Below are 17009 nucleotides of genomic sequence, written 5' to 3' on the forward strand. Positions count from 1 at the left end.
GCTGGGATGAAACAGATGACACTATAGGCATCACCTTCAGTCCTCATGGACTAACAATAGGTCATGTTTTGAGGATCACCCCTAGTGTGTCACAAGTGATAGGTATTATCCTTTCATCAGGTTTCCTTTGTGTGGGATATTCTCAAATCGTGACCTGTCACAAGGAACTTAAATGATGCCTTCATCTTGATGGATGGCCATATGCACCCTTGAAATATCACACTTTTATTTTGCAAAGCCAAGCCGTCACATCTCCAACCAAATAATACAAGACACACAAGCTGCCTTTGATTTTTTTATTTTGATTTTTTAGTTAAATCATCCATTTACATTTTATTAGATTTAAGGGTATTACATTTAAAAATTTGTGCAAATTTTCATTAGGAATGGTGGAGGCTCCGCTGATATCACAGAATTAAACAAATATGTGTAAGCTGCTACTGTGCACGGCCATATGGGATGCGAGCAACAATAAAGGGAAACTTACACCGGGTTAGATGACTAACCTGGTGTCATGTTCTTATAGGGTCGGGGATGCTGAGGATGGAGGTCATTTTTTTAACTTTAATCCTTGGTGCTGTTCTCAATAAATTTCACTTTATTCAACACTAGAAAATGTACCTGGTGCTGTCTGGGAATGAAGCGTCAGTGTGTTAATAATTATACCTTCCCAACCACTATTATTGTGTGAGGAGGAGGTGTGGTCACACACCGACATCTTATCTGTGAGAAAATCTGATCTCTAGAACATTCTACCATTTATTTCTATGGGTTTTGAGGCAGCTGTCCCTAGCAACCAGATTCCAGCTACTTTTGAAAATGAAAGTAGTAATCCTATTGGTTGCGAAGGCTTCAGTATAGCTTCCCAACTACCGTTATTGTGCATGTCCGACACTGATATCATCTCTGTGAGGTAAAATCTGATCTCCAGGACATTCTACCCTTTATTTCTATGGGTTTGTTTTTCCCAACCCTCTCCTCATGAGCTCACACCAGGCCTGGCTCATATTTGTGAGGTAATTCTGATGCTTTGGATCTGCGCATTCATGTCTCTATAGCTCTGGCTGAGGCTAATCCCCTCACCTGTTCATTGCTTGGGAGATATGCAATTCTAAGGGCCCTATTCCACAGGCCAATGGGGGCCCGATCAACTATGTAAACGAGCGCCGATCTGCTAGATTGGTGCTCGTTTACTGGGCCTATTCCACTGCTCCGATGATTGTTAAGCGAGGGCTGCAGGGACATCGTTACCGATGTCCTTGCACCATACATTACCTGGCAGGACTTCTCCTCCGCTCCGTCTTCCTCCCCAGGTCCCGCGGCACAGCATCAGCTTCGGTGCAGTCTGACTGAGCTGTCAGACCGCTCAGCCAATCACTGACCGTGGCTGAGCGGTCTGACAGCTCAGTCAGGCCGCTCCGGAGCTGCTGATGCTGTGCCACGGGATCCGGGGAGGAAGACGGAGCGGAGGAGAAGTCCTGCCAGGTCATGTATGCTGTTTCTCAAATCGTCGGTCGCCCGCCGCGCACCGCTATTCCACCGCAGCGATGCACGGTGGGGGACCGATGATTTTAGGTTTGGCCCTAAATAAAGGATCAGCCGATGACAAGATCAACGGCTGATCGTTTTCTCTATTCCACCGAGCGATAATTGGCCGAATCGGGCCGATTATCGCTCCCGTGGAATATAGGCCCCTAATGATGTCGCCTGTTTGCGCAGTATGGAAATTCTCCCATTCATTTCTATGGGGCGGGCTTCCCCATCCCCCTCCCCTCCTGTACATCTGGCAAGTACGGGACCTTTGCTCTAAACTTCCCAGGCACCCAATGTATCTGCCTGCCAAATTTGGGGTCAAATGGTTCAAGCATTGGGATAATTTGCAAACTGAAAGTGAAGAAAATGGCGCAGAGGATGACGATGAGAACATTACCTTCATTCTCAGAGCCCCCAGCCCTATGGGAACACAGCAGCAGGTAAGACTGGATTCACACTGTTTTTACAAGCTGTTTAACATATGTTAGAAAAATCCATTTTCCATTGACTTCCATGATAAAAAAAAAACATCAAAAGTTTTTTGTTTTTTTTTCATACTCAAAAATGTGATTAACCCCATTTTCTGTACGTTAAAAGTAACCATTTAAAAAGGAATCCATTAAAGGGACTGCAAAAACGCAGTGTGACCCCGGCCTTAGAGTCTTCTAACATGCTGTTAGTTTCCCTTTAACCATGCTTACACATAGGATCCATTGTACTTCACTACTGGCTGAGTATCACTAGCAGGAAACCTTCTAAATTTGTTTATTTGAACTGCAACCATCTTTTCTACAGCACTTAACTAGAAGGACAGCCATCTTTTCTGTCCATTTTCCTGCTGCTTCTTTACCAGCTCTTTATACTGCTCTGACCGTAAAAAGCGAGGAAATGAGTCCTTTGCCATAAGACACTTGATCAATTCTTGGGCGTCATCGAAACAATTTACTGTGGGTTGTGAGATTTTCTTGGAGATCAGATCTCGCGTTCTGTGATCAATATTTACCTGTGAAAAAATAATTTAAATAGAAAGAAATATTTATTTTATGAATCAAAGTCACAATAGCTGGAAATGGCATGACGTAACGGTATCATTTAGTGTGCACACATAGAAACCCAGAAAAGTCGGAAGCCTTGATTAGCCTTTGTGGAATATCTTCAGCAGACAGAGTGGTCGAGCTTGCAGGTACATAGCTCAGGCTCTGTCTTTCCTGCATATAATAAGCCCCACCCCCACTTCCTGTGTTTTGTTCTTGGCCTCTCTGTTACTAGAGATAGAAATCCCCTGATAACAGACAGTGCGCTGCAGATTGCAAAGACGAGAGGCACCTGGTGAGTCGAAATATTGATGCGGCTATATATATGCATGCTATTTATGGTGAGTTTTATGTACTAGTAATCTAAAATACAAAGGTAATATAAATCTGTGTCTTACCTCTCGTGGAGCCTCAGCCTTAATAAATTCACAATATATTTTGTTGGCTTTAGTGGCAAGTTGGCTGGGAGTTTTAGTTCTTTTGAAGTCCTCACAGGCCAACCAGAATTCAATATTTTCATCGCTAAATTCTGACTTCAAGAAACCTCTGAATGCAGTCAGGCCATCTATGGAGAGAACAAAGAGCAGGAAATGGAGGTCACTTCTCAGGATTATGGGGGCATATGAACTAAAGATAAGAAACCCTCAGGAAGGGAAAGATTATTGCGTGAAAAATCATTAAATCGTTCAAATTTAAGCGATAATCTTTCCCCGTGAATGCAGGGAACGATCAAACCACTAATGAAAATTTGTTGGTGTGTCGTTGATCGCATATTTGGAACTGACCATAAAATCATTAATAATAATCGCAATTTTTTCAGTGTTTTTGCACATCGTTTGTTCGTAGTTACCAACATTTGTTAACTTGAGTATACGAACGGTTGTAACTGTGATCGAAACTAACGACTTTCTTCCATGTATTATGATGAATAATTTCGGGTCATTTCAAAAAGCGCTCGTTTCCAATCGTTAATTGATGGGAATGAAAAATCGCTTTGTCTAAAAGGACCTTAAGTGTTGAGCGAAGACAAACCCTTCAGATATAAAGGAATCTATAAAACAAATAAAAAAAGGGCACCAAAAATGTAAAAAATGCTGAGCATCTCTGGGGTCAGATCTAAATGCCCCATTTAGGGTACGTTCACACTTACCGGATTCGCAGCAGATTTCATTTAATTAACTGAACACAGCCTCAAATCTGCACCATCAAATCTGCTGCGGATCCTGTAGGTGTGAACAGAGACAAACTACAAAATAATAGAGAAAATATGATATGAATATGAATGATCCATCTCTTAGGAGACCCTGTAATGTCACAGATTATGTAACAACTATTCCCTGTGCAGATGGAGCTAGGAGTCATATAGAGATAATATGATTGACATCTTCTCTGTATATACAGATTACTGATACTCTAGGCCACGCCAGTTAGACTTCCTGCCCCGCCGCATTGATAAAAGTCGTTCTTCTAAATACCGGCACCAGGAGACAGGTTGACCCCCTGGGCATGGCGTGAGGAGCTCTACAACCAGCGGTTCGTGGGTGGCAATATGCCAGTACAGAGTCACTTCAATTACCCATAGGCGACTATTATAAGCAATCACTGGATTGCTTATACTGATCAATGCTATGCTATTTATTACTTTGCATTGAACGGTTTGATTGTCACTCTGCTAGTAGAGCCTGACTGAGACAGACTACTGTATAATCAGGGTCAGTATGGAAAATTTACCAACTGTTAAAAAAAAACCTCGATTTCCCAGTAGTACATTAAGCTATTTGTTATATGTGATGTATTTTGCTGTCTTTGGTTTTGCTTGCAAGTCACTATGATGTATTGAATTAGTGAGAAATTAGAAACTTTAAAGTGTCATTGTCATATTTGTTGTTTGTTTTTTTCCAGAAATCCAGGCGATTTTAAGAAACTTTGTAATTGGGTTTATTAGGCAGATATGCCATTATCTGCATTCAAAAAGACTTTCCCCAGCCCCCCCCCCCTCCTCCTCTCTCTCATTCACTGCTCATCATCAGGAAATCATGTTTTGTTGCATCAGATGTGGCACTGTCTGTTCTATGGAGAGGGGAGGAGGGAAATTAGTCACCAGCAGAGAGCAGAGAACAAAGGATTACACAGCAGGACCTGTGTGAAAGCCGATATAGAGAGGTCAGTGCTGACTTCAGAGCAGATAGCCGGTGATGTAGCTGTAAGTTAACTCCTTGTTGTCCTGTTTTGGTGCCTCATCTCCCTCCACCCCTCCCCTCTCCATAGAGAACAATGAAGACAGGGGGGAGAGCTTCAAACTGCTTTCTCATGATAAGAAAGCATTTTTTCGGCTAATAAACCCAATTACAAAGTTTCTTAAAATCGCCTGTACTATTGATTTCTGAAAAAAAATTAAACGACAGGTACACTTTAACTAAATTTGCAGAATGAAAAGGATGGACACATCTGTAAGTGAGAGAGACAAAATATTCTCATAAGTGAAGCCTAGGCCAACATGTAAACTATGGAAGCCTAATGAACTGTAACCCGGCCTAAATAAGATGACAAGTTATTATAATAGGCGACATGTCATTATCTTACCCTTATTGGCCAGAAGTTTACCCAAGGATTCATAGCATTCCATTCTATTACCACAAATATGACGTATCTGTTTATCCTGTGCTTTTCTGTAAGCTAAAAAGAAAAAGGAGAAAATATGTAAGGCTAGATTCACATGTAATGTATCGACAGCGGATTTCACGCCACGAGTTCGCAGCGAAATCCTCTCCTGTCAGTGTCAATATGATTACATATACCGCTGCAAGTATGTAATCACATTGACACTGACAGGAGAGGTACCCGCTACAGATACGTTACGTGCAAATCTAGCCTTAATAAGTTTTATTATTTTTATGGTTCAATCACATTTTATTGAGTATTAAAACATTCAATAAGTTTAGTCTAGTAGGAAAAAGTTTTCACTAGACATCTTCTTTAAAGGGGTTGTCCAGCGTTAAGACAAACCCATATCGGGAGTGACAGCCCGCTCAGCAAATCACTGGCCGTGGGGCTGTCCTATCCCAGTCATTGACTGAGTAGGCTGTCATTCCCAAGACGAGACTACACGGGAGTGTGGCCAGGTAAGTATAACATGTTTATTGTTTTGTATGTACCAGTAGAAATATGTTAAAGGACAAGTCTGGTGAAAATTTTTATTTAAGTATTGTATTGCCCTCAAATGTTATACAAATCCCCAATATGCACTTATTACGGGACATGCACATAAAATGCTTTTTTCCCTGCATTTACTAAAGCATCAAGGCTTCACTTCCTGGATAAAATGGTGATGTCACTTCCTGGATAAAATGGTGATGTCACGACCCGACTCCCAGAGCTGTGCAGCTGTGGCTGCTGGAGAGGATGATGGCAGGGGGGATGCTCAGTGTCCCTCCAGTGCCCTGTGTCCCTCAGTGTCCCCCTGCCATCCCCCTCTCCAGCAGCCACAGTCCGCACAGCTCTGGGAGTCGGGTCGTGACATCACCATGTTATCCAGGAAGTGACATCACCATTTTATCCAGGAGGTGAAGCCTTGATGCAGTAGTAAGTGCAGGGAAAAAAAACACTTTATGTGCATTTCCTGTAATAAGTGTATATTGGTAATTTGCATAGCTTTTGGGGGGCAATAGAATACTTAAAAAAAAATAATTCACCAGACTTCTTTAAGAAATGTTAAACGCCAGACAACACCTTTATCTGTTTAGAAACTAATTCAGTCCTTGCTGAGGGAATATCAAGTGTCCTATGGTCTCAGAGAACCAACTCCAAGAAGGCGTGATCTATATATTCACCTCCAAGAAGGAGGGATCTATATATCCACCTCTGAGAAGGAATGATCTATATATCCACCTATGAGAAGGAGGGATCTATATGTACACCTCTGAGAAGAAGGGATCTATATATCCACCTCTGAGAAGGAATGATCTATATATCCACCTATGAGAAGGAGGGATCTATATGTACACCTCTGAGAAGGAGGGATCTATATATCCACCTCTGAGAAGGAATGATCTATATATCCACCTCTGAGAAGGAGGGATCTACTTAACCATCTCTGAGAAGGAGGGATCTGTATATCCACCTCTGAGAAGGAGGGATCTACTTAACCATCTCCGAGAAGGAGGGATCTGTATATCCATCTCTGACAAGGAGGGATCTACGTTTTCCACCTTATAAGAAGGGCTGCTTATAATCAGAGAAGTAGTAATTGACAAATGGCCCTTTGCTTGTCTGGTCTCTATGTTAGGGCTCCAACCAGGATTTGAGATTCAGAGCCAACTCGTTTCCAGATCTGCATCCGGCCATGGGACACTGCACTTTGTCATCTATAAATATGCTAACTTTCTTAGCGTACTGTCTGCTAAAGAGGTTACTATATTAGTATCTATGATTCCATGTGAAAGCTCTATGTGGTTCATACTTTAAACATGATATATGTAAATTTACTTTCCATGGTCATTCTCCCAGGTGACCTGACTGAATATTGCATTTTTGCATTGGTGATATTTGTAAACTGTAAGTATTTGCATTGTGGTTCAACCTCTTTCAAAGGACGTATGTCTTGCTAAAACTCTTTTTACCATGTACTGTATTCTGTATACACTAGAAGTAGAATTTTAGCTATCTGTGGCATGCACTTAGGATGTAATTACTATCCTGAATGTATTGCTTTATATCACTTTGTCTGTGGATGTTCTTTGTTCTTTATTTATTTTTTGGGGCTATTTTGTGCCTGGTTGTTTGGCTCCTGGCTGTGAGCATGGTGTTTGTATGGCCTTACCAGTTAAGTCAGGAGGAGGACCCCGGCTGGAGAGCAGACCCACATTGCTGGGCTCCCGCCACAATAATCAGGAATGGAGTGAAGCTCTGGTCATGACAGCCAATTTTTTAGATTAGAGGTAGAGAACTTTGGCTCTCCAGCTGTTACAAAGGGTTCCCTACCCCTGCACTGCTTTAGTGTGGCTACAGCATCTAACATGGTGAGAGAGGTAGTAGAAAGGACCCGGCACTCACCAAGTAGTATTGCTTATTTATTATAGTACAGTATACATTGGGTAGAGTAAGGACGCGTTTCAACCAAGCATGGCCTTCTTCAGCTTAAGGGTACTCTTTAAGTGGATGAAGGCTATGCTTTGCCGAAACGCGTCCTTACTTTACTAGACTATAATAAATTCGCAGAGCTAATTGGTGAGTGCCGGGTCCTTTCTACTACCTATCTGGATTACCACTACCTCGGGCACCTTCACTGATGGACGTGCCATCCTCCCGGCATCTACCTATGGTGAGAAAGGTGGCTTATGGAAAGCAGAGACCTCACAACAGCCTCCAATTTCCTGGCTATGAAAGCAGACTGAGTTTGATCAGCAACGCCTTTTATAGTGTAACACTGACAGACATAATTCACTGCTGTAAAGTTACATTGCTGGGATCCAAGTTTACTTCTCCAGTGATTGCAGCCAGAGCCTGGCTGTGCATGACAGCTCCTGATCTCCTGGGCAGTATCATGATGATGGACATCTCTGCCATCACTGCATTAGTGCCATCTCCAATATCACAGTGCAAGCCACCAATAGTCTAGACCAGTCCCTGTATAACCCCAGGACTGTAGGAGCTATCACTTCACCAGCCATCCATCTGAACCATAATAACCAGCCTATTGTCTAAGTCAGGGACGGGGAACCTTTGGCCCTCTAGCTGTTGCAAAACTACAATTCCCATTATGCCTGGACAGCCGAAGCTTTAGCTTCGGCTGTCCAGGCATGATGGGAATTGTAGTTTTGCAACAGCTGGCGGGACGAAGGTTCCCCATCCCTGGTCTAGGTAGTGCTACTGATCTTCCAGTGAGGAATCACTTCATCAGCACAACTTCCATCTTTGGCTGTCCAGGAATGATGGGAGTTGTAGTTTTGCAACATCTGGAGAGCTAAGGTTCCCTACCCCTGCTCTAGGTTGTCACATACTAACACCCTCTTACTATCAGTTTCTTACATCTCCCACTCATAATTCCTCCTGACAATAGTATAAGTTACAATATCAACTACTGTATATACAATGTCAAAAAATTTTTTTTTTTCAAGTAAAATTGTGACATGGGCACATCCAGGTGAAGCATGCGTCAGCGCACTTCACTCCCTGGCTAGTCACTCAATCTGACTGATTGCAAGAGATGGGCTCAATTATAAGTCTAGAGAGCCAAAGTGAAAAGTGAAGCAAACGGCTGTGTGCTTCCCTCGGCAATACTCAGAGGGCGTCCTAGCAATGAGACCCGGACCGATCTAAACTTTTGACATGACTGTACAACACATCAAAAGTTTGTTTACATTGCAGTAACCCTCCAACTATATTATCAGAACAAAACCTGGACACTATACTCCCTCCTACTACTACCTCCTTCCACATCCAAGTTTAGTTCTGGTGAGATATTATACCTGGACAACACCTTTAAATAAAGACACTTAACTAATAAGGCTGAGATCTGTCATACATATTACCTTAAGGGTGCGTTCACACCTACAGGATCCGCAGCAGATTTGATGGTGCAGATCTGATGCTGTGTTCAGTTATTTAAATGAAATCAGCTGCGGATCCGGTAAGTGTGAACGTACCCTAAAGGGGCTGTCCATGACTTAAAGGGGTATTCCCCCCAAAATTATTTTTGCATTAATACGTTGCCCACCCGTAGCTTTCCATCTTTCCAATATAAAGTTATTAAGGATTCTGCACAGTTTTGCTGTTATCTAGGTGCCCCCACCCCTACGGATTGCATAGAATCATCAGCTCTCAGTCCACTCCGACACGCTCCCTGCTCCTGGCCCGCACCCTCCGAGACGGCATCACGTGTCCTCCTTCTCTTCAATGGGCCGGGTTAGCGCTTCTATCCCAGCCAATCTGAAGTGAAGGAGGACGGCGGTGGCTGCTGTTAGAGAGGGAGACAGTGATCAATCAGTGCAGCCGTCACTGACTCCTTCTCTAACAGCAGTCACCGGTACCGTGTTCCCCCCCAGCCCCAGAGCTCACCCCCTGACTGTTACCCGTCACCCCTCCCTCTCCCCCTCCGTCAATTGCTCCGAGCCGCGGCGCTTCCCAGCAGGCCCCCCCCCCCGTCCTTCAATTGCTGAGAGCCGCGGGGCCGCCGGTAAGTGCTCACTGTTCCCCGTCACTCACTGTCACCCCTACCCCATCCCCATCCCCCCCCCCGTCCATCAATTGCTCATGGCACTTCCCCGCAGCTCAACCCCCCCCCCCCGTCCGTTCGTCCCTCATTCAATTGCTAAGAGCCGGCAGTCCCGCGGCTCACTGTCCCCCGTTACCTGCTGCTGCTGGGCGCTCAAACGCCCTCCGCCCCCCCCTCCCCGGTCCATCGACTGCTCAGAGCTGCTCGCCTGCAACCCCCCCCCCCCCCCCCCGCATCCCCCTGTCCATCAATTTCTCTGTGTCGCTCGCCCGCGGCGCTTCCCCCCCCCCCTTACCAGCTTACCAGCGGCCCCGCGGCTCACTGTCCCCCGTCACTTGCGGCTGCTGGGCGCTCGCCCGCAGCGCTTACCGGCGCCCCCCCCCCCCCTTCCGTCCCTCCGTTCATCAATTGTAACCCATCCGCCCCGCCCCACCCCCACCCCCCGGTCGTCCTCGTCTCACTGTCCCCCGCCACCTGCGGTCACAGTCTCACCATCTCAGCTCTGCTATGCCATCACCATCTCAGCTCTGCTACACTGTCTCACCATCTCAGCTCTGCTATGCCATCACCATCTCAGCTCTGCTACACTGTCTCACCATCTCAGCTCTGCTATGCCATCACCATCTCAGCTCTGCTATACCATCTCAGCTCTGCTACACTGTCTCGCCATCTCAGCTCTGCTATGCCATCACCATCTCAGCTCTGCTACACCGTCTCACCATCTCAGCTCTGCTATGCCATCACCATCTCAGCTACACCGTCTCACCATCTCAGCTACACCGTCTCACCATCTCAGCTCAGCTACACCGTCTCACCATCTCAGCTCTGCTACACCGTCTCACCATCTCAGCTCTGCTTCACCGTCTCACCATCTCAGCTCTGCTATGCCATCTCACCATCTCAGCTCTGCTAGGCCATCACCATTTCAGCTCTGCTACAGTTTCACCATCTCAGCTCTGCTACACCGTCTCACCATCTCAGCTCTGCTACACCGTCTCACCATCTCAGCTCTGCTACACAGTCTCACCATCTCAGCTCTGCTACACAGTCTCACCATCTCAGCTCTGCTATGCCATCTCACCTCTGCTAGGCCATCACCATTTCAGCTCTGCTACACCGTCTCACCATCTCAGCTCTGCTATGCCATCACCATCTCAGCTCTGCTACGCCGCCATCATCATCTCAGTTCTGCTAAGCCATCACCATCTCAGCTCTACTACTTCATCATCAGACATAAGCATTGCATGATGGGAAATGTAGTTTCTTATCTTAATTATAGACCATGATTTAGAAAAACTTGTAACTCAGGAACGGCAGCAGCTAGAAAGATGGGAGACGGCTCAAAATACTCGGGGGGACTTGGTGAGTAAGAATAGCTAGGTTTGGGAGCAGTTAATTTTTTTTGCTTTTGGGGGGAATACCCCTTTAAGAAAACCTAGCTTCTTTCTTCCACAAACAGTGCCACACTTGTCCTTAGGTCTACTGCATCCATATTATCATTTGTATTCACTCCACTGAATTATATGCCGCCTATACAATTCTCTGTGAGCCTCAGATCTCAAAGTTTCAAGTCTCATTTGGTTATAAATAAACTTTAAAGATTGTTCAGAACACAAAAAGAGAAGCAGCAGATGAAGACTAAGACGTGAGAATGAGAAAGAACAGCCTGGAAGGTACAGTATATGAAAACACATGCAGGCTGCAGAAGAGAAACTGAGCAAAATTCACAATTTTGTTTATAAATCAATGTTAGTACAATATTAATAAAAAAAAACATTTAAAAAACATACATAGAAACATAGAAGATTGTCGGCAGAAAAAGACCACAGGGTCCATCTAGTCTTCCCTTTCAGTACTTCTTATTATCTTAGGATAGATATATGTATATACCAGGAAGGTTTGCATTCAGTTATTGCAGATTCACCAATAACATCTGCTGGAAGTTTGTTCCAAGCATCTACTACTCTTTCAGTGAAGTAATATTTTCTCACGTTGCTTCTGATCTTTCCCCAACTAACCTCTCACTGTGTCCTCTTATTCTTGAGTTCAGTTATTTTCTAAAAACACTTACCTCCAGAACCTTATTTAGTGCCTTAACATACTTAAAGGTTTCAATCATGTCCCCCCTTTCTCTTCTTTCCTCCAGACTATACAGATTCAAATCCTTAAGTCTTTCCTGATATGGTTTATGCCTCACACCCTCCACCATTTTAGTAGCCCGTCTTTGGACCCGTTCTTTGTTATCAATACCTTTTTTAGATGAGGTCTCCAGAACTGGACACAGTATTCCAGATGTGGCCTCTATACAGCGGGATCACAATCTCCCTCTACCTTATAGCAATACAGCCCAGCATATGATTTGCTTTCCCCACCGCCCGGTTGCACTGGTGACCCCCTTAACCCACCCAGCCGATACCATTACCGGGTCTGTGCTCCGGCTTGATTCGGGGGCTCCCGGCGCTCAACCAATCAGTGCACTGCAGCGGGGCAGCACACTGATTGGCTGAGCCAGGAGCCCCCAAAGCAATCTGGAGCACAGACCTGGTAATGTATGTACTGGGCCGTGGTGGGTTAAGGGACTGACTTTAACATAGTCACAGCGAGATGACAATCCTGCTGCGAGTATGGAATCTCATTGGACTTCGCTGCAAATTCGCAACAAGAAATCTGCTGCGAATCCATCCTGTATGAATCTGGTCTTAACACCAACAACCCTCTGATTAGGGATGGTCCGAATATGCCGAGGTTCGGGTTCGTACGAACCTGAATTCTCGGCAATGATTCCCGCTGTCTTCCACCTCCGTGCAGAGGGTGGATACAGCCGGAGGACCGCCTGAAAAACTGGGATACAGCCTATGGCTATGGCTGTATCCAAGTTTTCCAGGCGGTCCTCCGGTTGAATCCACCCGCTGCACGGAGGTGGAAGACAGCGGGAATCATTGCCGAGAGTTCAGGTTCATACGAACCCACACCTCAGCAGGTTTGGACCATGCCTACCTCTGATATCTATCAGCCAACAACCTGCCTTATGCCCCATTACACAGAGTATTATAGAGCAATGCTATGTATTGTGGAGCACCATGGCAGAAAAACTGGCAATCACCAGTACTTTAAAAAAAAAAAAAAAAAAAAATTTAATCCTAATTTTTAAATGAATAGCCTGGTGTTAGAAATATCATTAGACAAAGCTTAATAATAATAATAATAATAATAATAATAATAATAATAGTATTTATACGCCTTTTGCCTATGTATATACCTGTGTCTTTATATAAACATATAACCTTTGGCTGTCTATTACATATCTAGCTATAGTGTAAATCTTTTTTACATTTTGCTTCTGTAGTTTCCCATTGGGGCCCCATTACGATTAAGTTTTTTTGATCTTCGGCAATGAATTATCCTTAGTCAGCTTCATGGCTATATTCCAAGATAGCCATGATGTATATATGTTATTATCATATCTATTAGAGATGTGGTGAAACTTTTCTTTTACTTCTGTATCATTCATTACGTCATTTACACATAGTAAAAGTAATACAATAATAATAATACTTACAGGAATATACAGGTGCCTTGTATCCGATACGCTTTCAGGATTTCCTCAGCTTTGTAGGACTATGAAGAATGTATAAGTCTCCTGAGTATTGGAGAAATAAAATTTTCTGTCATTTATGGGACATAGGATGAGCAGGAGAGCTTAGGATAATGATAAGAAAAAAGGGCGAAAAACCTGCTTCCTGTCCCTTCAAGCTTAAAAGCCAGCTTGATATACATAGCTAACCACATATGACCCACCAATGTAGAAGAGCGTGGACACCTGTCATGGAGTATGCAAACGTCCCTTATTTAAGATGCAAAGCAGTTTTGTGGTGTTCCCGTTGCTGGACATTCTTACAGAAATCTTTCCATGCGCTTTATTTGTTTGGCGGCGTTCACGAAAAAAATCAGTTTGCATAAGAAAATGAACTCTCACTTTCTAGTTCTGCGCTTTAAAATATTTCCAATATAATGATTCAAATGTTCAGGATACGGTCTGCCGAGGCTTTGTGTTGTATCATCTCCCTATGCCGCCCATGCAAATGGTTATATGGCCTCCTATAATATTGTAAATTAAAAAAAAACAGACACATAGAAAGTCGCCAACTTAAAGGGGAAAGAGTTAAAATGTAGTGCTGGTCTGTCATAGGTGGGTGGAGTCTAGGCCGTCACTGACATTCAAATATTAACATCAGCTCATTTGAATGGCAGTTTGTTTACTATACTGTGTTAGTGATGTCATTAAATGCTTTTGAATACCAATAAAGGGGTATTTATTTTTCATTTTGCTAATACGTTGTTTTAAAGGAGAAGTTCGGCTATTTTTTAAAGTGTCACTGTTAAAATCTAAATCAACAGTAGATGTGATATAAAGCAAGTTTGCAATTTACATTCATTATTTTTGTTGTTGTTATCATGCTGTAAAACAAAGCTGTACTTACCAGAAATCCAGGTCCAGTCTCCTGAAGGCAGATTTTTTGACTTGTGCTGGTTAAAAAAACAGACTGAACCCTGGAATTCTGGCCAGTACAGAGAGTCACGGCTCAATATGTCCGTCAGTCACATGACTGCCTTCTCTCTGTGAGCGCTCATAAGGCCTGGGATACACAGGACTTCCTGTTTTCTGACTTGCCTGTTTTTTGGAGGAAAAAAGTCAGAAAACAGTAAGTGCTGTGTTCTCCATGATAACTGAACAAAAATAATAATTAATGTAAATTGCAAACTTGTTTTATATTCGGCAGCTGGCAGGGGGGGGAAACCGAGAACAAGTACAAACTTACCTCTCCCTGTGACCACGGTGAGCGGTGGGACTGGCCTCAGGATCTCTGGTGCTGACACGTCACGACCTGGCTGATGGCATAGCCGCTCAACCGGTAACTGGGCTCCAGTTACTGATTAGCTGAGCGGCCAGTCCATCAGCCAGGACAGGCGTTTTCCCCCCAGAGTCGTGACGTCATCACAACTCAGAGGAAAATGCCTTCTGGCGGGGGTCCCAAGGCAGGTCCCGTTGCTCACCCCGGGCATGGGGACAGGCAAGTTCCTACTTGTAATCAATATCCTCCCTGCCCCTGCTGAATTTTAAAATTCGGCCGGACTTCTCCATTAATGAAGTTATTTTACTTTGTAATATAACTTTAATAAAATAAATGTGTTTTTTTTTATCTACCATTTGTTGAGCAGCAGCAAACCGGGCTACACAGGCCTCTCTGCTGCCACCAATGCTTGTGTGGGAAACTGCAGGATTGTACTAGCTAGCCCTGCACTTCCCGATCCCCTACTCTGATTAAAGGGGTTATTCAGCGCTACAAAAACATGGCCACTTTCCCCTCTACTGTTGTCTCCAGTTTGGGTGGGGTTTTGAAACTAATGGTGCGTTTAGACGTAACGATTATCGTGCGAATTTGCGCAATAACAATCGAATTTGAACGATAATCGTACGTGTAAACGCAGGAAACGATCAAACGACGAACGAGAAATCGTTCATTTTGATCTTCCAACATGTTCTCAAATCGTCGTTCGCAAAAAATTCCCAGATCGTTCCGTGTAAACAGTTGTCGCGCGATAGTCTGGCCGCCCGCAGCCTCGCCCGGCCCCCCGCTCATCCGCAGCCCCCTGCGCCGGCTCCGAACGCGCCCGCCGCGAGCATACGTTACCTGCTCCGCGTAGCAGGTCTTCGAAATCCCCGACTCCCCTCTTCAGTGCATTGATTGGCTGAAGAGGGGAGCCGGGAATTTCAAACAGCTCGTCTTCAGCCAATCAATGCTCCTCTTCAGCACTGATTGGCTGAAGAGGAGCCGTTTGAAATTCCCGGCTCCCCTCTTCAGCCAATCAATGCAAGGCAGCACTGATTGGCTGAAGAGGAGCCGTTTGAAATTCCCGGCTCACCTCTTCAGCCAATCAATGCAAGGCAGCACTGATTGGCTGAAGAGGAGCCGTTTGAAATTCCCGGCTCACCTCTTCAGCCAATCAATGCACTGAAGAGGGGAGTCGGGGATTTCGAAGACCTGCTATGCGGAGCAGTTAACGTATGCTTGCGGACGGGGCGGCAGCGATCAGAGCTGCTGCGGCGGGGGTGGCGATCGGGGCGGCGGGGGTGGCGATCGGGGAGGCGATCGGGGAGGCGCAGGAGGCTGCGGTTGACCGTGGGGCCGGGCTGCGAATGAGCGAGGGGGGGCGGTCTGCGGGCGCGCAATCACAAAACGATTTTTCCGTACAATATATCGTACCGTCTAAACGCTGATCGTTATGAAAAAAAAAACCCGTTACTCCGACATCGTTAATCGTATGATCCGGCCAATTATCGTTTCGTGTAAACGCACCATAAGTTCCATTGAAGTAAATAGAGCTTAATTGCAAACTGCACCTGAACTGGAGAAAACAGTAGGGGGAAACGTGGCCATGTTTTTGTAGCGCTGGATAACCCCTTTAAGCACTGCCACAGAGAAAGGTCCTGTTCTCCCTGTGTATATTATTATATAGAGTATACCGCCCGACACGATTGATCACGGTGTGTGGCAGCCTCTCTATTGTTGCTCTGCTCGAACCACGAAAAACTTAAAACTGTTCGACAAAATCCAATGTGTGATTCAGTCCAGAAAAAAAGTAATTTTATATCTTTTTGTAGTCTTCCCATAGTGTTTTAACTTTCTTGCTGAGTTTTTCTGAGATTTTACTATTTGGTTGACTATGTACACTTAATGGAGTTATCCAGTGTTAGAAAAACATGGCCACTTTCTTCCAGAGACAGCATCACTCTTGTCTCCAGTTTGGGTGCAAGTTTTGCAACTCAGTTTCATTGAAGTAAATGGAGTTTAATTGCAAACCGCACCTGAACTGGAGACAAGAGTGTCTCTGGAAGAAAGTGGCCATGTTTTTCTAACGCTGCATAACCGCTTTGATAGGTGGGCAAAAACAGGATTTTTTTATGTGGATATGAGCACAACAGACTATAGAGGATCCTATTGATTCATATGGGAGCATAATCTGGACATTTTCTGTGACCTGTGCAGATGTCATTGCGTAGGGACCTCTCTCTCTCTGTTTATATATATATAAAAAAAAATTCATCCAGACCACTGCTTTTAGAGCAGAGCAGTTGTCGTAACAGACAAAAAGCTGTCAACAATAGTGTCCTTGCTCCCCAAAGTATTCCATAAATGTAATCAATCAGTACATTTGGGGGGCACCAA

At 44.5% G+C, this 17009-nt stretch overlaps 1 protein-coding gene across 1 annotated transcript; it reads right to left on the reverse strand.

Moving 5' to 3' along the window:
* Positions 1 to 2114: 2114 nt before the first annotated feature.
* Positions 2115 to 4147, reverse strand: LOC138789346 (regulator of G-protein signaling 21-like). The gene is made up of 4 exons (XM_069967954.1): positions 4144 to 4147; positions 3600 to 3618; positions 2966 to 3194; positions 2115 to 2536 (listed from the first exon to the last, which is right to left on the reverse strand). The coding sequence occupies exons 1-4, from the start codon at positions 4145 to 4147 to the stop codon at positions 2336 to 2338; spliced, it is 453 nt and encodes a 150-aa protein (XP_069824055.1). The 3' UTR covers positions 2115 to 2335.
* Between the last annotated feature and the right edge of the window lie 12862 nt (positions 4148 to 17009).

Source organism: Dendropsophus ebraccatus, chromosome 4, assembly GCF_027789765.1.
Source record: "Dendropsophus ebraccatus isolate aDenEbr1 chromosome 4, aDenEbr1.pat, whole genome shotgun sequence".
Lineage (NCBI taxonomy): Eukaryota > Metazoa > Chordata > Amphibia > Anura > Hylidae > Dendropsophus > Dendropsophus ebraccatus.

What these genes read in the sequence shown, in the direction of transcription:
- LOC138789346 (XM_069967954.1), bottom strand. An exon ending in AGGCTGAGGCTCCACGAGAG is followed by an intron (nt 2,537 to 2,965) that starts GTAAGACACAGA and finishes ATTTTTTCACAG; the next exon opens with GTAAATATTGATCACAGAAC.